General features: G+C 36.8%; 1 protein-coding gene across 3 annotated transcripts in view; it reads left to right on the top strand.

Moving 5' to 3' along the window:
* LOC127412761 (transcriptional enhancer factor TEF-1-like) overlaps window positions 1-23,779 on the top strand; it is a 117,332-nt gene that overhangs the window by 82,656 nt on the left and 10,897 nt on the right. Inside the window, exons 4-12 of one of the 3 annotated variants that reach the window (XM_051649392.1) lie at window positions 744-808; window positions 4,960-5,022; window positions 5,114-5,176; window positions 11,400-11,411; window positions 14,991-15,125; window positions 15,412-15,458; window positions 18,792-18,853; window positions 19,852-19,976; window positions 23,576-23,749. In XM_051649392.1, the coding sequence (XP_051505352.1) occupies window positions 744-808; window positions 4,960-5,022; window positions 5,114-5,176; window positions 11,400-11,411; window positions 14,991-15,125; window positions 15,412-15,458; window positions 18,792-18,853; window positions 19,852-19,976; window positions 23,576-23,749 (746 nt within the window). The remainder of the gene's footprint in view (window positions 1-743; window positions 809-4,959; window positions 5,023-5,113; window positions 5,177-11,399; window positions 11,412-14,990; window positions 15,126-15,411; window positions 15,459-18,791; window positions 18,854-19,851; window positions 19,977-23,575; window positions 23,750-23,779) is intronic. The other 2 variants (XM_051649402.1, XM_051649410.1) reach the window with 2 other exon arrangements.

The raw sequence follows: 23,779 nt of genomic DNA on the forward strand, positions 1-23,779 counted from the left end.
TAGCTACATCAATTTTGCGGCTGCCTGTTTAAAAAGCTAGTTTTATTCCATGGGCCTGGATAAAAAAGAGAGAGAGCTCTATGGCAACCGTTGGCTACAGCTGGACACATAATTAGAGTGGCTCCTTACCTATAATTTGCGTAATAGTTTAGGGGTGGCGGTATGTTATTAACATATGAAAAGGCTAAGCATGGGTCATTGTGCCTTGCATCAGTAATTAGAGCAGTGCCGAGGGCACAAGAATGTGTAAAGCTGCCGTCAATTGGAGATCACTACAAAACCATGCTTTAATTATTATTTAGTGAGAAGAGTAGTGTGTTAAATGAATATGTTTCCTCTCTGCTGTTACATGCTGTAACTGTATGAATGTCTGGATTTGTTTCTTTTCATGGTGTGAGGTTTTGAAGAAATTGGGATTAAATTAGATTAAACTGAAAAGCTGTAGAGCTGTTGGGCTATTTTCATGGTAATAGCATGCACGGGCATGTTTTCATTTAAATTAAGCGTGTTTGTTAAAGACTGCTACATGTTGCTTACATGGTGGGAACAACTGAGACTGTTGCCTCAATTTTAGCTTATGCATATCAACTGGAGGCCATGCATTTCCTGTTTGATTAGGGTAATTGATTCCAATAAATTGCATTATTGTCAAGACAATTCCACTTTTTTATATATTAACATTAACTCCCTTTACATTCAATTTCTTTACATTAACATATCTTGTCTTATGTGGTTTTTCATAGGTCGCAATGAGCTGATAGCCAGATATATTAAACTCAGAACTGGGAAGACGAGGACAAGGAAGCAGGTAAGAGAATCTGTGTGATGTTGCACGCATGCCACTAAACAGGGAAGGCCACTACTGTTGAATGCGCCTGCTGTCCGAGCTTTTGCAGAAAGAAAACTTGCATCTCACACATAGACCAAGAGCAGAAATAAAGAGATACTCGCACTTAGGGGTGGCCGATTTGAGTAAACGTTTATTTTATAATATTCTTTGCAGTCTTGTCGATATACACATTTTAAAAAAGGGATTCAAACACTACAGAAAAAAGGTCAGTTATGAAAGGTCCCTTTTTGATCAGTCATGTAAATTACAATTAAACACTTAAAAAGTATTTTTACGAAATACTGTTTTTCCCCCTCACTCTTTAGTTGACTTAAGCGTTTAATTTGCAATAAGCATTTACTTAGATTCTGAATCAAACCACTCGGACATATTTCTTTGCCCAATTTTGCCATTTTGAAATAGCCCTTCATATTACAGACCTTTTTAGCAACTATAGATAATTGCTAGATTTACAAGGTCTGTTAATATAGATATTATTTAATCATATGCAAAATAATTCAGTAATTCAGTTCAATAATTCACGTGAGGATTTGAGTGACACCTGTTGCTGCTTCACTTTTTTTCTTAATTTCTCTTTTGTGCATTTACTTTGAACCTGCAATAGTGTTTTGTATAAATATGATAAAAGTAAAACTCAAAGTTATGGTGATTGACAAATTGCTACTGATTTATTGTTAAGGAGTATATCGACCATCCCTACTTTGACACATAGAAATATAGGTTGTACACACATGTACGCACACAAACACATATTGCTGCTCATGGAGCTTTGCAGCATGCTCAGGCTGGGTGCAAGAACGCTGATGCAATTTTTGGAGAGAAGTACCCGTAACATTGTGCTTTGACTTTAGATATATTATTCAGCTGCTTGGGAGCATGGTGCTAAACTACAGCTATGGCCAAGAAACACTTTATCACATATTAGCAAACATATTGCCTATCTCTACCACTATTTTAAGGTGTATTACATGCTGAGATCTGATCTAGCAAACAGGACAAAACAGGCAAACTGACATGCTTTTACATGCATGTCAGATGATTAATTATGAAATGTTTAAATTCATGTAACCTGTTTTTCCATTTAACTCTAATGTAATTTGTCATGGTGATCTGTATGTGTTTGGTGTATGTCTCGAAGTTATTAACAGCTAGATTTACTACAGGGAGAGGGAACATAATAATTTGTAATTTTTTAAATATTAGTTAAAGGAATATTTCTGGTTACATACAACTTAAACTCTATAAACAGCATCTGTGGTATGACGCCGATTAACATAAACAATAATTCGGACTTATCCCTTAGTATGTGAAAACAAGCAAGAAACGTGTTTACAGTAATGCACTCAACAATGGAAGTCAAAGGGACAAGCGAACAGCAACTGAATAAACATTAACAATATACAATTATTACACTGTTTTTAAAGCATAGCCATAACTTTTAAACATTACGCATTTTAATGGGCAAAGTTATCTAATATTGACAAATTCAAATTCAAAAGTTCAAATGTTAAATACTATTTGATTGAATAATTCATGCAAGTGCTTAACAAAAATACAAGCTTCACCCTCCAGACTGCTTTGCCCCATTGACTTCCATTGTATGTGCATTACTGTGAATAAGGGCTGGGCGATGTATCGAATATTCACGATGATTTTTCTGACGAAATAAAATTAAGCAATATTGTGAATATTGTGATGATTTTAATGTGTTTAGTCAAATTAAATTATTTTAAGATGAATTAAGTTTCATTAAGAGAGCATCAGTAGAATAAATGGTATGTGTGCGCTTCAGAATAATCAGTTGATGCACTGTTCTGTGCACGCCAGGGGGGTAATGGGATTGTGTTTTTAGCGCTTTTATAGCAGTTCACATGCATTGTGAAAGAAAAGTGCTGCATGTTCAAGCATTCACACAATTCCAAACATTACTAACCGCTACAAGTTATTATACAAATCTACAAATGTGGCACAGTAGCCTATAACAGAAAAGGAGCGGATGCGTAACATTGTTTACTGTAAAATACACACTGCAATTTCAGTGTCAAAATAAAAGCTACAGGTCAAGCAAATAGGACAGAAATATTATTTATTTAAAACAAATGTTATCCTCAAAATAATGATGATATTTAAGTATTATATTATAATAATAAACTTGACTAGGTCCCACAGTAATTATAGTATTATGCAATATTCAGTGGGTTAAAAAAAGTAGTTAAAAAGGTAAATGATGCTTTTTTTAAATATAAACATAAAAGTGCAGTGCATATCAATGAAAATGATTAAATCTCATTATCCCTTGTGTTAATTTAGTGAAAAACTGGAAGAAACATGCCTTTATTTTTTAAATAGATTTTTATTTAATGCCTTTAAAACATTGATTCTACTTGAATACAATTGCTGTTTGGAAAAAATGATGGTTCCTCAGATTTAAATAAACAAACAAACTTTTGAGCCATTTCAGAGCAAATACATAATTATCAAAATATATATTGAATATCGTTTAGAGGCTGAAAAATATCAAGATATCATTTTTGTAACCATATCGCACATCCCTACAGTAAATATGATTTGTTTTTTGTTTTGTTTGTTAGAGTCAAATAATTTTCTATAAGATGCCACAGAAGCTGATGATAGAGCTTAAGCTGTTTTAACCCAGAATAAACACCAAAACATATGCAGACAATAGTAGAAAACATGCAAATGCCAAAATGTTTAAGTTTAAATTTCTTAAACTCTCTGCAAAGTCCAGAAATCGACCCACATGTTGCAACATCACAACAATCCCATTCTAATTTAATTTGGCCAAGCCTAAACCATTAAAGGGATTGTTGTAATTAATTTGGAAAGATCAAAGGACCACTTGTGGTGCTGAGAAATGTTTAAATGTGACTTTGCCAGGCTGGAGAGTTGAGAGTGGAAGGCCTCCGGAGACCACCGACCTCACTAACGTGCCACGTTCAGTGTGAGGCCCGCTCAACAGCCACTTGTGTGTGATTGGCCTGATTAAGATGAGGAACGCTCTCCGCGTAACCCCTCGCAGCAGAGCCTCATTACAACATCACACAACCTCCCACTATTAATACACCATTAGTACATAATTCACAAACACAACTATGACTTGTTGGAATATGCAGCGGGGTGGTTAAAAAGCTCAGAGGCCTGTGCGGCCGCTCTCGCTCTCCTCCCCGAAGAATACTAGGCATAGCCATTCTCATTCAGCACACAGAAGATCACATCTGTGCTCTCTTAATGTACTTAAGAAGCCTGCATCCTCCTTAATCAGCTCACTTAAGTTGGGGGTGAGCAGACAGTGCGCTGGGTGGCTGTCGGCTCGCTGTGCGGCTTGAACATGCTTTCATTTTAATGGAGCAGGATGAAAAGCGCACTAAACCCCACCTCAAATGTTCTGTTTGTTAAAGGAATAGTTCACCCAGAAATGACAATTCTGTCATTATTTACTCACCCTCATTGTATGACTTCCTTTCTTCTGTGAAGTTTTGAGGGATATTCTGGACACTCTCTTCCATATAATGAAAGTGAATGAGAACTGTAAAAAAAAGCCCCATTAAAGAATGATAAATGTGGCCCATACAACTAATGTGCTTTATTCCAAGTCTTCTAAAGCCATATGATAGCTTTGTGTAAGGAATAAACTAAAATGTAAGTTATTCACTTAAAATTTATGTGACCTTTTGGCACACCCGTGAGAGAAGTAGTGATGACCGATTTATAAATGAATCGTTCTATAAACTACTTACATTTTTGTCTGTTCCTAACACAAAGCTATCATAGGACTTCAGAAGTCTTTGAATATAGCACATAAGTCACATGGACCACTTTTATGACACTTTTGTGTTCTTTTTGAAGTTTGAAAGCCTCAGTCCCCATTTCTTGTAATTGCATTGAAAAGAGCGACAAGTACCTGTTAAAAATGTTTCCTTTTGTGTTCCATGGAAGACAGTAAGTCATATGGTCAGTTTGGAACAACATGAGTGTGAGTAAATGATGGCAGATTTTTTTTTTTTTTGGTTGAACTAATCCTTTAAAAATGTATATAATTCTTCATTGTTTTCTTTTTGCCTTTCTTGTTTTGTTTTTTTAAAATGGAGGTGTCTAGTCACATACAGGTCTTAGCAAGAAAGAAAGTTCGAGAAATCCAAGCTGCCATCAAGGTACGTCTGGCTCTGCCCAGTTGCAGGGGGGCTTTTCATCGCCATGGTTACAGGCTGTTCCTTTGTTTTCCTCCCCTCCCCTACCCCGCAGGTATCTAGTCACATTCAGGTTCTTGCCAGAAGGAAATCTCGTGAGTTTCATTCCAAGCTAAAGGTATGCGCTTTTCTGCTTTTGGGCTTGTGGTTGCCATGCGTGTCACTTCCTGTTTCCTGGTGTATGCCTTGTTGCTCTAATTCCTGTAACCCAGATCCCTTGCATGTGACCGCCTGTTTAGCATACATAATTCAACACTTCTACCCCCTGATCTAGTCCCCCGATGAACATCCTCCCTTCAGTGTCTCTTCAATGGTCACTCGTCAGTAGACGTCTGTTTTTATGACTGTCTTCTCCCCCCCGTGTCTCATTGACCACTAAGTGCATGTGCTGTGAGGCTAACACTATAGATCCTACTGCGACTGCAGGTTTAAATATAGCAGGAGTGGAGTAACTGTTGGCACACACACCAAACCTGAAAAGAAGCATATGCTTTAGAAATTAATATGGATGAGAAATTCAATAGCCTCTGGAGAGCAAAGGCAACTATTACATGTCTGTTCCATAATGCGGTGAAATGTTTCTGCTCACCAACTTGGAGGTTTTATAAATCCCGTAAATTTCCATCCCTCTAATTTTGGGGACTGTGAGTATTTTGTTTTTTAGAAAAGTTCACAATCAAAACTACATCTTAAGGCGTACCTGTTGTGGCATATGGAAATGTTCTATAAAAAAATGTAATTAGAAATCAAATTATATTACACAACCAGTCAAAAGTCTGGACACACTGAATTTATGTTTCTCATAATCTTAAAAACCATTTGGGCTCATGCTTAAATGCTTGAAATAACTTTTGTAGAGAAATATAAATTGTTCCTATATATGAGTTGCTTTACAAACACTATTGTTTTTAAATGTTGAGTTTGGCGTAGTAGTGATGAAAAAGTTGCCAACAATTGTCCAGCGTACTCTTTTAAAAGCATCTCAGGGTGCACCTCATGAAGTTGGTTGGGACTTTTGAAGAAGCTACAATACAGTTTAAGATGGTTTTAATTTATTTACCATAATTACCATACTTCACTGTGTGTTATTTCATAGTTTTGATGACTTTACTATTATTCTAAAATGTGGAAAATAGTAATAAAGTTAATTAATAATGAGTATGCTGTCCAAACTTTTGACTGGTGTATACTGTCCATTTTAAAAGGATAGTTCACCCAAAAATGATAATTCAGTCATTGTTTACTCAACCCTGTGTTGTAATAACCCTCTCGTGCCCTATCATGAATGCGCACAGGAGATTAACGGTCAGTGAACATTTTCACTAAATAACTCATTATTGAGTCTCATGGAATAATTCATTAGACTTCTCAATTATACTTTTGCATTCTTTTGATGCTTGAAGAGGTGGTCACCATAAACTGTCATTGTATGACATCGCTGAGCACAACATTTTTTCACCATTCTTTCTTTTTGTGTTAAGAAAGAAAGTCATATAGGGTTATAACAGCACAGGGATGAGTAAACAATGACTGGATTTTCATTTTTGGGTGAACTATTAAATGATTAAATGGTTTGATATGCCTTTCTAATTTCTAAAGATAATAATTGTATTCTAAAAATTAGCACTTATTACATATTAAGAATGAACCCATAGCTTATATTATGAAACTGAATCATCTCTCAGATTATTTAATGTGCAAGTGAAACCTGTAGATCTCACTTTTGTGTTTTAATGACCAGTTCCAATATGTTTTACGTGAAATGTTAAAGGCATAGTTTACCCAGAAATAATAAAAAGAAATCATCACTTACTCACCTTTATGGTGTTCTAAACCTGTATGACTTTCTTCCATGGAACACAGAAGGAGATGTTAGGGACTAACGGCCTCAGTCACCATTCACTTTCATTGCATCTTTTTTTTCTCTCCATACAATGACAGTGAATGGTGACTGAGGCTAACATTCTGCCAAACATCTCCTTTTGTATTTCAAGGAGGAAAGAAAGTCGTATGGGTTTGCAACAATATAAGGGTGAGTAAATAATAACAAAATGTTTATTTTGGGGTGAACTGTCCCTTTAAGTTTGCTGTAGTGAAGAATTACCTTTTAAACTAAACAAATGCATCTGTTTTTCATGAATAATTAATTTTAGGGGATTTTTAACATTCCTGATTTGTTTCAGAAAAACAAAAAACCTCTAAAGCATTTTGCACTTTGCTGGTCTTTGCTGGCGAATGCATTTGTCTCTGGTGTGTTTGCATGTGTGTGTTGTGTGTGGAGTATGTATTCTCATGCTGGCAGTACGCTTCAGCTGGTGAAGAGCGGCTGAGAGCTGCAGGTCAGAGTTCGGCAGGTTTCTGGTCACTGCGTATAACAACATGACATTTGGAAGGGCACCAGTCTAGAGTTGAGCGTACGCTGCTTTGCCTTTCTCTTTCTTCTGGAGTTTAATGAGGTCATCTGTTCTCACCAAACTCCCTGCGCAAGAAATCTGGACCAAAGAGGCCCATTGGAGGTGTTGCAAAGATGCTTTTTGTGGTGTTCTCTTCAGTCCTCACTCCTTCTCTTGGCTCTTTTTTCCCCCAATAACCCACTGGCCGTCAAACGCTTCCATCATGCTGCATTAATGAAACTACAGAAACCACCCCACATTCTCTCCCCCACCATTTCCAAATGTCCCTCTTGTGTGATTCAGCCATATAAACAGCAAAGTGTGCTGCATATAATCACCGTACATCAAATACATCTCATCCACAAAGGCTGTGGCTTACAAAAAAAGGGGGGCTTTTGTGTATGGGATAATCTGATAATAAATTGACCTGTCATTTAAGATACATCTGCAAGGGTTGTATCTTAATGTCTGTGTTTTTACAGAAAAGACGTTTAGGTTAGTCTGACTTCTCTTTATCCTTCTGTCTCTTTCTCTTTGTAAGGTGATGACTAACTCCTTTTGACCAGCACACTTTACCACAGTTTCCAGTTTACTCAGATAGATTAATGAATCCCCCCATTTGTGTGTGTGTGTGTAAGTGTGTGTGCCTAGTTGAGCGTTTTGTGTGCATTTCTGTTATGAATGGCTGGTCTTTCAGGGACACTGGCGGCTGCCTGAGTAAAGACAGCCAGCTTTTGTATGGGTCTCTGTCTGTTCTCATCTAAAGCAAATTAGAAATCAGGAGCGGGGAAGAATTTGAGCTCCCTCCTGCCATTTGCAGCGTAGCATTATAGTAAACCTGCCCAGTGTGCTCTTATCTGAGACATGTTGACTGAAATGACAGTCAATATGGTGCCACTCTTTGAGCTGGTCTGTAATGAAAACCTAGCCACAGTGATCTCAAACTGCCGTATTATCAGCTATACATTTTCTCTAAAGATACTTTTTGCAGTTCATCTTCTCGATCAGCGCTCACATTGCGTTAATCTTGATTTTACTATTACCGTTTGCAGTGTGACTTTGTAGGACTTAGCTTTTTCTTTTTTTAGAAACATGCATAATTTCTAATTTTTATCAAATTTGTAATTAGTAATCCTTAGGTAGTCTTTGCCAGCATTGTTATCCAACATTTCATTCATTGTATTAAAAGACCCATGTAAACCAGCATGAATTCCAATGCTTTTTTGCTGGTTAATGCTTAAATAGTGTAATCAGTAAGACTTTCCTTGTCTACTAGCTTATCCAGAAAGACCACACTGATTAAAGTTTTGTTGGTGAACAGCATGACTATGCTGGTCCAGCCTGTTTAATGCAGGTCAGGGCTGGTTTGTAGCTTCTTAACTAGCTTAACCAAGAAGAGGTTCTTGGTCAACCAGCTTTACGAGGAATACCATACGTGTCAAAGTTTTGGATAAACAGTATTGATATGCTAGTCCAGGCTGGTTTATGCAGTTTAGTGCTGTTTTGGTGCTTCATAACTAGCTTAACCAGCAAGACGTTCTTGGTCAACCAGCTTTATCAGAATGTCAACTGGTTCAAGTTTTGTGGGTAAACAGTATTGCTATGCTGGTCCATCCTCATTTATGCAGGTTAGGGCTGGTTTGGTGCTTCTTTACTAGCTTAACCAAGAAGACATTCATGGTCAACCAGCTTTACTATAAATACCATACAGATCAAAGAGTTGTTGGTAAACAGTATGACTATGCTGGTCCAGGCTGGTTTATGCTGGTTAGGGCTGGTTTAAGGCTTCCTAACTAGCCTTACCAGCAAGAGTTTCTTGGTCAACCAGCTTAACTATAAAATACCATAATGGTCATAGATTTGTTGGTAAACAGTATGGCTATGCGGGTCCAGGCTGGTTTATGCAGGTTAGTGCTGTTTTGTGCTTTTTAACTAGCCTAACCAGCAAGAGTTTATTGGTCAATCAGCTTTACTAGAAATACCGGATAGGTCAAAGTTTTGTTGGTAAATATTATTGCTGTGCTGGACCAGGCTGGTTTATGCTGGTTAGGGCTGGTTAAGGGCTTCCTAACTAGCTTAACCAGCAAGAGTTTCTTGGTTAACCAGCTTTACCAGAAATACAATATAGGTCAAAGTTTTAGGTAAACAGTATGGCTATGCTGGTCAAGGCTGGTTTATGCAGGTTAGTGCTGCTTTGGTGCTTCCTAACTACAGTACTGTGCAAAAGTTTTAGGCACTTGTGAAAAACTTTCAAAGTGAGGATTTCTTAAAAAAAAATAATGACATAAATAGTTTTCATTAATCAATTCATGTCATACAAAGTCCAGTAAACAGAAAATGAGCTAAATCAATATTTGGTGTGAACACTTTTGCCTTCAAAACAGCACCCATTGTCCTACTTACACCTGGACACAGTTTTTCTTGGTTGTTGGCAGATAGGATGTTTCAAGCTTCTTGGAGAATTCGCCACAGTACTTTTATTTATTTAGGCTGTCTCAGTTACTTTTGTCTCTTCGTGTAATCCCAGACTGAACCGATGTTCAGTGGGGGGCTCTGTGAGGGCCATGCCATCTGTTGCAGTGTTCCCTGTTCTTCTATTTTATTCTATTCTATTTGCAAAAGGAATGTTTGGGAATATAAAATGTATATTTCCTATTGACACACTGAAGTAGCAGATATAAATAACCATCTTAAAACAAATGTTTTTGTGAAACATCTTATGTGCCTAAGACATTTGCACAGTACTGTACCTTAACCAGCAAGACGTTGTTGGTCATCCAGTTTTATCAGACAGTTAACCGGTCCACGTTTTGTGGGTAAACAGTATTGCTATGCTGGTCCAGCCTCATTTATGCAGGTTAGTGCTGTTTTGGTGCTTCCTAACGAGCTTAACCAGCAAGATGTTCTTGGTCAGCCAGCTTTACCAGAAAGTCAGTTGGTTAAAGTATTGTGAGTAAACTGTATGGCTATGCTGGTCCAGGCTGGTTTATGCTGGTTAGTGCTGTTTTGGTGCTTCCTAACTAGCAATATTTATTTGTTGAATTGGGGTTTGTGACCATGTTGAAGTGCTGCATTTAGCATCCGTATATCCCTCTGAAATGCGTCTAATGGGGATATGAACATAACAGAATCATACATTATCCTTAACACAGACGAGCCAACTAGTTTTGCATATCCCCACTATGCTGGTCCAGCCTTGTTTATGCAAGTTAGGGCTTAACCAGCACGACGTTCTTGGTCAGCCAGCTTTACCAGAGAGTCAAAGCATTGTAAGTAAACTTTGTGGCTTTGCTGGTTTTGTGGGTAGAGAGTATTGCTATGCTAGTCCAGGCTGGTTTATCCAGGTTAGTGCTAGTTTGGTGCTTCCTAACTAGCTGCACCAGCAGACGTTCTTGGCCAACAAGCTTTTCCAGAAAGTCAACTTGTCAAACTGTCAAAGGTAAACTGAATGGCTGTGCTGGTCCAGGCTGGTTTATGTTAGTTAGTGCTTTTTTGGTCAACCAGGAATATCATACTGGTCAAAGTAAACAATGGTGGTAAACAGTATGGTGATGCTGGTTTATGCTGGTTAGTGCTGGTCTAGCTGGTGGATAGCTATACTATTCACTGTCAAATCCAAGCCTGTGCATGTGGTTGACCAGCACTGACTCTCTGGTGAAGCTGGTTGACCAAAAGTCTTGCTGGTTAAGCTTATTAAGAGGCCTGGTGGTGACCAACACTCCTGCATCAAAAACTCAACATAATGCTTTATGCCAGTGTTTATTTATTTATTTTTTTATTTATTTATTTATTTTTTTGCAGGGATAGCTGTTGTGTGGAAATCTGTGAAATTGCCTCAATTTCTCAGCACACTCTTAGAAAAATTGTAACGTGTAAATATACTCTAAACTTGGGGGAAAAAAGTGCAAATTGAAAATTTACAATGAAACCTTGTTTGTTTGTGTTTAGGTGACGAGCATGGTAAGTACAAGTTCTTAATGCTCTTGACTGCATTGACGTGTCGCTGAACTAGCTGAGGAGTGTCTTCCGCTTATGTTGTCGCTGTATAGCAGCTGCTAAACACCTGCTTGAGCTCTTAGCCTCTCTGCCGGTCTCTAAGCCAGCTCTCTCTCTCTCTCTCTCGCTCTCTATCGTATATACACACACTTGAAGAATCCAAATTTAGTTTTAACACCTCATTTAACTTATTTAACTATTTTAAATAACTAAACCTGGTTCCCGCCATGAATATAGCCATAGAAGCTGGCATGGCATAAAAAATGAAAGAAACAAACATACACACACTTGAATCGCTACTGCCAGCATGTTCATTCTCAACTTGTGCCACTGCCAACTGACTTTCAAAGTCTTTTTACTGCAGTTCTGCTTTTTACTGCATTTTTTTTTTTAAATGTTCAAAGGCAGGACCAACACACTCTAATGGCAAAATCATCAGGATTCGAACGACTTCTTAAAATGTGACTAATTCGTATGATATCGTGCAACTGCACTCGGTTGAATACCTACGACTTTCACTACAGCCAATGACGTCGCTGGACATCGTTTCCATCGAATACGCGACAATTACTTGCTTCTGTCACACACAACAGCTTACTATCATGTTTACACACTCTACTGATTGGTTCAGTTTAGATAAGGGGTTTAGGTAAGGGCATAATATTAATAAGTATGTCTTAACGCCTCATGCGCGGAACTCGTGCTTACTTCCGCATTAGACATCTGGGAATTTGCAAGTGATGAAGTCGTACGAGTTTATGCGAACAACATCGTGCAAGACCATACGAAATAGCCAACTTGTAAATTATGTACGAATTTTCATGAGATCGGATTGGCAGGACTTCCATCCTGATCTGAACATTAGCCTGATACACACGTGCACACTATATAATCTGTCTGTGGAATGTTAGCCTCTGTTGCATTTCGGCATACACACTTTAGCTCACTTAATTAAATGACCAGTTTTAGAAATCCGTCTGTGCACAGACATTCTTTGAGTCTTTAAAAATCTGTTTTCAGATATCATCTTCGGCCTCCTTGTACAAATAACAAGGAAGACATGTAAAGGAGAAACAACAGTGTCCTTCAGCCCCTTTTCTTCAGCACGTTCGTCTATACTGTTTACTCTGCTCAGTTTGCTGTCCTTGATGGGAGCTTTTAGAATGAGAACATTACAAACCACAGAAACAAAGTTAGTATTACTTAACCCTTGTTCCCGACGGACACAATGCACTTTATTAGAAACACCGGGGCTGCAAAAAAATAACATCAATATCACTACTAGATGGATTCATTTCTTTCAGTTCTTCACTCTATAATCAACATTATTATCTCCCATCCTCTGCGCTTCAGGCTTCGTTCTTTTCAGACTTTCAGTGTCTTTAATACTGTAGTACATTTCTCTTAACCGCTTTTATGGCTTTGAAAAATTATTTAACATGCTTTTTGTTCGTGAATCTTTGTGTGTAAGGGTCTGGGCTGCTTTGTCTTTCCGTGTTCTATGTATGTTCTTTCTTGGGGTGAAACGGTTAAAATTCCTCACGGTTCAGTTTGTATCACAGTTTTGTGTTCCACCATATATTTTCTATGTTGCTATTAAGGATGGACTGATTAGGAAATGTGAGGCTGAGACCAATTTATAATGGTAATGATTATTTTAACACTGCGAATGGCTCAACTCAAAACGTTTGTGATGATCACTAATAGTTAAGATCTCTAGAACACTAATTATTTAAAAAAACTAAACATTTGCAAGAAGATTCAGTGTTGTTATTGTAGGATAAGGGTGTTTCTTCAACTTTGGGCACTTTCATGTCATAAGGGTTGATTTTTATTAAAAAAAAATATTTTTCCTTCTGTTATATGAAGGTCATATTAAAACTTAGAAACTGTTTATCAGACGTTCATCGTTTATGTTTGGTGCTTTTCATATTCCTTTAATGTATAGATGTTATTGTTTTAGCCTTGTTCCAGACCCAGACTTTCAATATTAAACTATGAATCCATAATAATATAAATTATTACAAGTTTAAAACTATTATAATATAAACAGATAATGAAAGAGTGACATTAACCCTTTAAGCTCTCTCTTAAACCCTTTAAGAAAAATAATCAGCAAAATATTAACAACTACAGTGTTGACCAGCAAAAAATAGGTATCGTTTGAAAGCTTATAAGCTCTACTTTCCAGTGCATCCAGGCATTATGACCAAAACTGAACTAGTGCTTTGGAATTTGCAGACAAATCAGAAGTGTTCTGTTTTGATAATTAAAAAATAAATAAATAAATAAATAAATAAATAAATTACATTTGACTTATTATTGCAATTAGTAAAAACATCAAACTCATCAAACAGCCCTGTGTCATATGTTGTTGGAAAGCTCTCAAGGAGTAGAATACAACCAGCCTATTTGTTTTACTCACAGACAAAAATATAGCGAGTAATAGCTAAATATTTCTTTGACAATTATGTTGGTGTTGCTTGTATGCCACGTTTTCGCTTATAACTTCACAAAAATAAACAGAACATAAAATCACATACTGTTATTTAGAGGAGGTGATTATATTTCAAACAAGCCCACACACAAAGTAATCGGATGCAGATCATTAGATAATCCACACAAAGCACAATGTTACATATGGCCACCAGGAGATGGCGCCATGTAAATGACAGACTCATTGATGCAGACTCACTGAGTCAAAAGGCACTCATTCTGTGAAATCTCATTACTGAAATCATGTCTCCATGCTATGCATACCTTTAGTCATTGATCAATTTTTTGTGTGATTTTTTTTTTTTTTTTTTAGCAGTTTCTTTGGCTGAGAGACTCTGAATGTATCATAATCAATATATCATTACAAAATTGAAAGGTTTTCTTTACAGTGATACCAAACAATTGACCCTCCTTTTTTTTTCTTTTTTTTTTTTTTTCAAGTTATAAGCCTTTCATTTTGGGTGTGCCACTGAAACAGGAAATCTTTCAAAACACCTTCAGAGCTTAAAGGGTTAACAAACCTTTTAAATTATTTATGTGTGAAAATGATTTCTATAAACTTTTCAAAAATTAAAACTGTTGCACAGTTGTGGCGTCATTTCCAACACAACAAAATGTTTTGCCCCTAATTACGTTTTTTTTTAAAGTTAGGGTACTTGTGAACCCAGTTAACAAAAGCGTCAGTGAAGAGCATGTTTGAGATGAAATATGAGACATGAAGAAACAAAGATGTCAGAACAAAATATTTTAATTCGGCATCATTACCATTATTTTGCAGGGCTAAAAGTGCCCAAAATTAAAGAAACAGATGTAAACTGTCACTCATTGTTTTCCTGATAATTTGCAATTCTTTTTTTTAAATTAAATTTGTATTAAAAGAATGCATACTTCACAAGCGCTCTCAGACTCATTAAACATTAGATTAAGAAGCACTTCGTTGCAGACATGCAAACTGAACCATGTTTTTTCTATGGGAACCGTTTTACCCCAGTTTACTGTATTTGTACCCTTCTGAGTCTTAAGCTCTTTTTGTGAATGCTGTTGAAGGATCAAAGTGTGAAGGACAAAGCTCTCCAGAGCATGGCTTCCATGTCTTCAGCCCAGATCGTCTCTGCCACAGCCATCCACAACAAGCTGGGTCTTCCGGGCATCCCACGTCCTGCCTTCCCTGGAGCAGCAGGGGTAAGACGGCCCTCTGGCACCCACCTATCAGTGCACTTACTTCAGCCACACAGCTGGCCACCGGGCTGCTCCAATCCCATTTCACACTCTCAGAGCTATGCCCACATCACCTGCCCTCATCAGATAACACACTAATGCCACACTCAAGATAACTAGAATGCATGGCACATACAGTAGTATACCTCGTTTTTCAAATGGCATGTAATACTGTGTATCAAGAGTGTACAGACGGTGTGTGTGAGTGTGGATAGGCTGTTGTTGTCTATTTATTTATCTAATTCTCTAGTTTTGGCAGGGCATGATATCTACGGGCCAGCCTGGATCCTCGCAAGAGTGAGTACTGATATTCCTCAGATTTATTTTTTCTTTTCTTCTCGACAGTCATCTGCAATTAATTCTGAACCACATGTCAAAGCACTTTATGAACAAACTTAGTCTACACTACACTTCCTTTAGCCATAAAGGGATAGTTCAACAAAGAAGAAAATTCGTCATCATTTACTCACCTTCACATTGTTCTAAACCCTTATTTCTGTCTTCTATGGATCACAAAATGAAATGTTAGGCAGAATGTTGGAGACTGACAGCCTCAGTCACCGTGACTTTCATTGTATGGAAATTCTTCAGAATTTCTCCTCTTGCGTTCCATTGAAGAATGAGTTGTTTGGGTTTGGAACGGTTTGATCGGTGAATAAATGATGAGAGAATTTTCATTTTTGTGTGAGCCATACTTTCAATTAAATTTAAATCAATTCAGTTTGAAAACCATAATTTCACCCTTTTGATTTGTGTAACCCTCAGGCTTTGTAATAAACTTAACATTTATATTTGAAAATATCCTATTGACTTGATATTGATGTTTGCCGTTTATCATTTGCTGTTCAAAATCAAACCGATGGCAATGACGATTGAAATATTTTCATGCTTTTTTTTTTTTTAGGGATGCACTGATATGAACATTTTTGACCGATACTGATTGTAACAAAAATTATTGGCCGAAACGGATCCTGATGTTTTGCCACTTGCCTTATTTTGCCATCAGATCACTGTTTTCCTCAGAAATTATGTTTTAAAAATGTATAAAAAGAGGTACAAAAGCTTTTTATTGTTCTAAAAATTATTTCCATTGAACATGGATTGGATCTGTTGAACACATGACAGGCCAACATTTTTAAATAGAACCACAATGAAAGACAAATAGAAGATGAAGAAAAAAATATGTTGAAAAAGAACTAAATATCAAGCATGATGATTGATGTGAAAAAAAAAAAAAAAAGGATTATTTTGTAAATTTTTGCACTTCTGTTTTTGTAGTTCAAACTCACATTTTACATGTTTGTACTGTATATAATAGAACATCACAAATTCATATTATGCATATATGTGGGGCAATTCCATGGAAATGTCAACCACATTATGAAAAAAAAAGTTACCAAAGGAACAAAACACCCTTTTATTATAAGTTCTGTTGTGGATAATAGATTATGCTATACACACCACTAGAGGGTGCCGCTTGCTTACACAATGCTGAATGAAGCGCTGACTGAATCGCTGAACGCTGAATTAGTAATCGCGCAAGACCATATTATGATTTCAACTCAGTCATGCAGCCTTAATGGATACCATACCAATGTCAAAGTTTGCGGGTTTCAAAGCGTTTTGGATGGTTTTAACTCATCATGTGTTCGTAAGTGCCGCTTTTAAAACTGTCACATTTATAACGACGGTTTTTCCTCATTAATGTGTGGCTATCATTATTTCCGGATAGTGCATTTGAATACACAAAGTTTTAATAAAGTGTAATGATAATACATTTTTAATAAACCCTAGGTTTTTTTATATTAGCGTTTTCATACTTAAAACCGATTTGCCGATGGTTTAATTTTGGTCATTAATTGGCAGCCGATACATCAGTGCATCCCTACTGTTTTTTCTTGCATCTGAAGCCACTCATCCTGTCATCTTTGAAGTCTGCGACTAGTCTTGCAAAATGAATCCCCCAGATTGTAGCCAACTTGCAGCACGTACCCATCAGCAATGTTCTTCTAGTGTGCACTTTTAAATTTCAGTAATTTAATTTCAAACTAAAATATTGTTTAAACTTACTTGAAATAAATGTTAATCTAAAAACTGAAATTGAAATGACTTTTTATTTCAAATTAAACCTTAATCTAGTCGGCCAGTTGTCAGGTTTGCACAACGTCCCGATTAGCAAGAGAAGAACAATGACCAACAGCCAATGAATGTGCGGAAAAAAACTAGACGAAAGTGAGGCATTGGTAAGCTAAAAAAAAAAAGGGCATCAAACTGCTGTCTAAGTCTCATCTAGATATTTCGGTGGCTTTTCTTTTCCGTTCTGTGCAAATCAGTGCAAAAATGACTGCATTTCCTCCATATTGTTTGTTGACATTTTGTCGAATCAACTCTCTTGTTGCTATGCATGAGAATGGAATTTCATAATCATAACTACATTCGAAGAGGAGAATGATCTGAACGCACTCAGGTGGCTATTGATTGTGGAGAGTGCGTACCAACACAACAGAAAACAAGAAACTGCGAGTGTGCGCAGGGTGATGACCTTCTGTCTTGTAGTGTGTGCTTGACTTTGCCTTGACCTTGGTGTCATTATGTTGATTCATGTACATATCCAACTGAAAACAAGACACGCGCTGAGTGTCATGCCAACGGCAAAGCGGCTCTGATGCAGCATTTCATTTACACAGAATCAAAGCCTAAAACCTTTAACACCTTTACCTAAAACCTTCTCCTTCAGGAAATGCAAATCTACTTAAAGGGAGAGTTCTCTCAAAATGAACATTCTCTCATCATTTACTCACCCTCATGCCATCCCAGATGTGTATGAATTTTTTTCTTTTGCAGAACACAAACAAAGATTTTTAGAAGAATATTTCTTCTAATATTCTTCTAATTGGCCAGAACTTTTAACCTCCAAAAAGCGCATAAAGACACCATAAAAGTAATCCATAAGACACCAGTGGTTAAATCCATATCTTAAGAAGCTATGTGATAGGTGTGGGTGAGAAACAGGTCTTCTCCTGGCCCAGTAGGTGGTGATAATGCGAGAACGCGAATTGACAAAAACAAAAGAAAAGGAAAGTGAAAGTGGAGATTGATAGTAAAAAAGGACTTAAATATCAGTCTGTTTCTCACCCACACCTATCATATTTCTTCTGAAAACATGGACTAAACCACTGGAGTCATGTGGATTACTTTTATGTTGCTTTTATGTTCTCTTGGAGCTTTAAAGTTTTGGAAACCATTCGCTTGCATCGTATAGACCGCAGAGAAATTATTCTAAAAATCTTTGTTTGTGTTCAGCTGAAGAAAGAAAGTCATTCACATCTGGGATGGCATGAGGGTGAGTAAATGATGAGAGAATTTTATTTTTGGGCTAACTATTCCTTTAATTAGCTGCTTTCATGCTTTATTGTCGTTATTTTCCTCTTGATGTTTGTCTTTTCCCCAATCCTTCCAGCTCTCTCTATCTCTTAGAGGCAGAGATGGGTTGAATCCAAGTTTGAATACTTTGCACAGCTTTGTTTTTTCTTTGCCATATAACCCTCATAATCACTTCAGTATGTAGAGCAGCTAGACACTCAGACTGCTGGTTTTTCTATTCTTAAATCTCCTTTCTCTTTGTTTTAGCATCAAACCATTTGCTCAGCAAGCATACGCTATCCAGCCAGCAGTAACAACTACAATTTCAAGTATGTATCACAATTGTATTTTATTTTCAAATAGTCCATTCAGTTTAGTTTATTTTTTGTTAGTGTTCACTCTATTACTTCAATTTTTACAGTATGTCTTTTATTTTAGTTTTAGTATTTCAGCGCCACCAAGTTAATGCATTTACATTAAAATATTTTTCATGCTGTTAAAATTTCTCAGGGCCATCTAGTGTTATCGCTATCTAAAGTCATTTTCATATTTGATGAAGGCAGGTTGTATTAGTTTCAAATTTGATAATATACTGAATTTATAAAAAACTGAAATTAATTTGTGTTCAGTTTTATATTTATTTTAGAGAGATTGTAGTCATGAACATGTATTTTTTTTTTAGTTTAATTTCAGTTTTTCCAATTATGTTATTTTTTTATTTCAGTTAACAGAAATGTTTTAATTTAGTTTTTATATGTTTTTATTTACAATAACACTGATTCAACTGATTCAGTCCAGATTCAACTGGCTGTTCGTCTATTTGTGTGTGTGTGTGTGTGTGTGTGTGTGTGTGTGTGTGTGTGTGTGTGTCCTTGATATCACTAAGCGCTTTTCCACTAGTGGGCCAAATAGCTCTGAGCCCGGTAAGTACAGTTCCACTACCATTTCCACTTGAACATGGTTCGATACGGTACGATAAAAAAATGTTCCCAGTCTGAATTTCTCAGCCGTACAGTGAACCATGCTGTTGGAATGAATTCAGTGACATGGCGACTCACGATTGGTCACTTGCCCAGTCAGTCCATTTTAATCCTGATTTCGCAGCACCATAGTGGAAAAAGAAACCATAATCATGCCAACGAGCCTGGTCCCGTAACAAGAACAGTTTGGCCCGATAGTGGAAAAGTTCCTAATGATTGACATGTGTGACCTACAAGTTTTCTGCAAAAAAAAACATGCATTGGAACTATTTATGTCCTTTTTGATTCTATGATGAGTGGATATAAATAAATCTTTAATATTTTATATAATGTGTGTGTGTGTGTAGCTTATGAGCCTGCAGCACCACCAGCACACACATTTCCTGCCTGGCAGGGCCGATCTGTCGGCACATCGAAACTCAGACTGGTGGAGTTCTCCGCCTTTCTGGAGCACCAGAGAGATCCAGATTCTGTGAGTAGATTCTGTCTGTCACTGTACACTTTTTATGTCTATCAAGTGTCAGTAGTAGATTTTGTAACACAATTCAGTAATTCAGTTGAATAACATAAAAAGAGTTTTAGATTTTCTGAAGAAAATGTGAGTGGTGCAAAAAGTTATAACCGTAATTGTAGAGTTCTGTGGGTGGTTGTCAGAGCATTTCTGTGTGGTTGCTTAGGTGTTCTGATTGTTTTTTAGAGCAGTGGTATGCTGTTGCTATCGTGTTCTGCAGTAGGTGGTTGCTTGGCTTGTCTGAGTAGTTGTGTACTATCCAAAATCAAAAGAGGATATTCTGGTCTCATTATTATATTGTTTTGCCCATTTATTTATTTTTTTATTAATTTTTTTGTCCACCAAACAAAAATTGTGAGGCAAATTTCACACAGAAATGTAATAATTAGGGTTAGGGATTTAAAAAAAAAAAAAAAAAAAAAAAAAATATATATATATATATATATATATATATATATATGAGCAATAGTAATAGTAATGCTTGCCTTTGCAAGCACCTATAATTATGACATTAAATCCTGTTTTCTTTATGGAGGCACAAACACAGTCACTTCTTGGAAAGCCCCCTGGCTCTTTAACACTGAGAGGCTTTTCACCAACTCCCTCTTTTTGAGTAATGCTGGAGAATGTCTTGACATTCTAGTAGCTAAAGAATTATTTTTCTGTTTTCTCAGAATGTCAACCCAGAGACTAGGATTCACATATTTTTTATTTGCCTCAGACGGCAGCAATCCATCATTGTTTGTGTGTGCTTTCCAGAGAATTTTGTTTTGTTATCGATGAGGCATGACTGGAGTCATTTATCAGCCGTTTAGCTGAAATTATGAAATTGTCCTGTCTTTACAATGAAGTCTGGCGTTGCTACCTATAGACCTGTAATAGTTAGTGATACTTGCTAAGGACATGAATGATACCTCACATGATACTCATGCAGTTTCTTGAGGAGAGCTGTAATATTCGATCAGACATAAGAATTTTGCTTATGAAATTTTGCGGATGAAAAATTCCTTTTTAAACCACTTAACAGATTTAATATTAGCAAACTATAGTTTTGGCAAGTTGTTTACTTTGTGCATGACATGAATAATTTTTCCAACAATTGTTTACAGACGGATTGTTTCACTTTTAATTGACTATATCACAATTCCAGTGGGTCAGAAGTTTACATACACCAAGTTAACTGTGCCTTTAAGCAGCTTGGAAAATTCCAGAAAATGATGTCAAGCCTTTAGACAGTTAGCCAATTAGCTTCTGATAGGAGGTGTACTGAATTAGAGGTGTACCTGTGGATGTATTTAAAGGCCTGCCTTCAAACTCAGTGCCTCTTTGCTTGACATCATGGGAAAATGAAAAGCGATCAGCCAAGACCTCAGAAAAAAAAAATTCTGGACCTCCACAAGTCTGGTTCGTCCTTGGGAGTAATTTCCAAATGCCTGACGGTACCACGTTCATCTGTACAAACAATAGTACGCAAGTATAAACACCATGGGACCACGCAGCCATCATACCGCCCAGAGAGGAGACTCATTCTATCTCCTAGAGATGAATGTAGATTGGTGCGAAAAGTGCAAATCAATCCCAGAACAACAGCAAAGAACCTTATGAAGATGCTGGAGGAAACAGGTAGACAAGTATCTATATCCACAGTAAAACGAGTCCTGTATCAACATAACCTGGAAGGCTGCTCAGCAAGGAAGAAGCCAGCACTCCAAAACAGCCATAAAAAAGCCAGACTACAGTTTGCAAATGCACATGGGGACAAAGATCTTACATTTTGGATAAATGTCCTCTGGTCTGATGAAACAAAAATGGAACTTTTTGGTCATAATTACCATCGTTATGTTTGAAGGAAAAAGGGTGAGGCTTGCAAGCCGAAGAACACCATCCCAAACGTGAAGCATGGGAGTGGCAGCACCATGTTGTGGGGTGCTTTGCTGCAGGAGGGACTGGTGCACTTCACAAAATAGATGGCATCATGAGGAAGGAAAATTATGTGGATATATTGAAGCAACATCTCAAGACTTCAGCCATGAAGTTAAAGTTTGGTCACAAATGGATCTTCCAAATGGACAATGACCCCAAGCATACCTCCAAAGTTGTGGCAAAATGGCTTTAGGACAGCAAAGTCAAGGTATTGGAGAGGCCATCACAAAGCCCTGACCTCAATCTGATAGAAAATTTGTGGGCAGAACTGAAAAAGCATGTGCAAGCAAAGAGGCCTACAAACCTGACTGTTACACCAGTTCTGTCTGGAGGAATGGGCCAAAATTCCAGCAACTTATTGTGAGAAGCTTGTGGAAGGCTACCCAAAACATTTGATCCAAGTTAAACAATTTAAAGGCAATGCTACCAAATACTAACAAAGTGTATGTAAACTTCTGACCTACTGGGAATGTGATGAAAGAAATAAAAGCTGAAATAAATAATTCTCTCTACTACTATTCTGACATTTCACATTCTTAAAATGTAATGATCCTAACTGACCTAAGACAGGAAATGTTTTCTACAATTAAATGTCAGGAACTGTGAAAAACTGAGTTTAAATGTATTTGGCTAAGGTGTATGTGAACTTCTGACTTCAACTGCATGTAGGGAACACAATATCATAGAGACTTGAAGGTGGGCCCTTTTGACTTGGTCCAGTAAGTAACCACATATTAATGCCCTAGTAACCACCCAGAATACCATAGCAACCACATTGAACCACCTTGGCAACCAGCTACAACACCCAAGCATCACGGTGGCGAGTTTTACATGGACAAGTACCACTTACAGATCTTTTTTATTTCCATGATACTACGTGGGTATTGTTCTCAGAATATCACAGTAAGCTTTTCCTGCAGTGGAAAAAATAAAATTATGAAATATGAACATTTTTGCAAATGAAATTTGCAGATATTTTAGTTATACTGTGTGGGTTTTATTCTAAGAGTATCACAATAAGCTTTCTCTGCAGTGTTTTGCGATTAATAAATAATGTTTTTTAAATCTGAATGTTTGCACAAAGCTACTTGCAGTTATTTTTTTTTATTTTATATTTTCAGAAAATGTAAATATATATTTTTTCTGTAATACCGTGTGGATGTTGTTCTGAGAATATCACAATAGGCTTTCCCAGTAGTGTTTTACTATAATTAAAATTTGCGAAATATTAAAATTTACGCAACTTGCAGTTATTTCGATTTTTTTTCAGATATTGTAAATATGTTTGTTTTTTTCTCCCCCGATACTTTGTGGCTTTTGTTCTAAGAATATCACAATAAGCCTTCCTTGCAATGTTTACGTTAATAATTAAAATGAGAAAAAATCTAAAGATTTGTGCTGAATAACTTTCAGTTATTTCGATAAGATTTTTTTCAGAAAAAAAAATAATAATAATAATATTCTGTGATACTGTGTGGGTGTTCTGAGAATATCACAGTTAGCTTTCCCTGCAAGTATTTATAAATTATAATTAAAATTTCAGAAGTATTAAAATTTGCACAAACTTAACTTGTAGTTATTTCGAGAAGATTTGTTCTTGTGTCTAATCTGTTTTCTTTTTTTCTCTCTCCCTGCAGTATAACAAGCATCTTTTCGTGCACATCGGTCAGACAAATCACTCATACAATGATGCCTTGCTCGAGTCGGTGGACATTCGTCAGATTTACGATAAATTCCCAGAGAAGAAAGGAGGACTAAAGGAACTGTTTGGCAAGGGTCCTCAGAATTCCTTCTTCCTTATAAAGTTCTGGGTGAGTAAATCTTTGCAGAAAATTTGCATT

This window comes from Myxocyprinus asiaticus, chromosome 2, assembly GCF_019703515.2.
Source record: "Myxocyprinus asiaticus isolate MX2 ecotype Aquarium Trade chromosome 2, UBuf_Myxa_2, whole genome shotgun sequence".
Lineage (NCBI taxonomy): Eukaryota > Metazoa > Chordata > Actinopteri > Cypriniformes > Catostomidae > Myxocyprinus > Myxocyprinus asiaticus.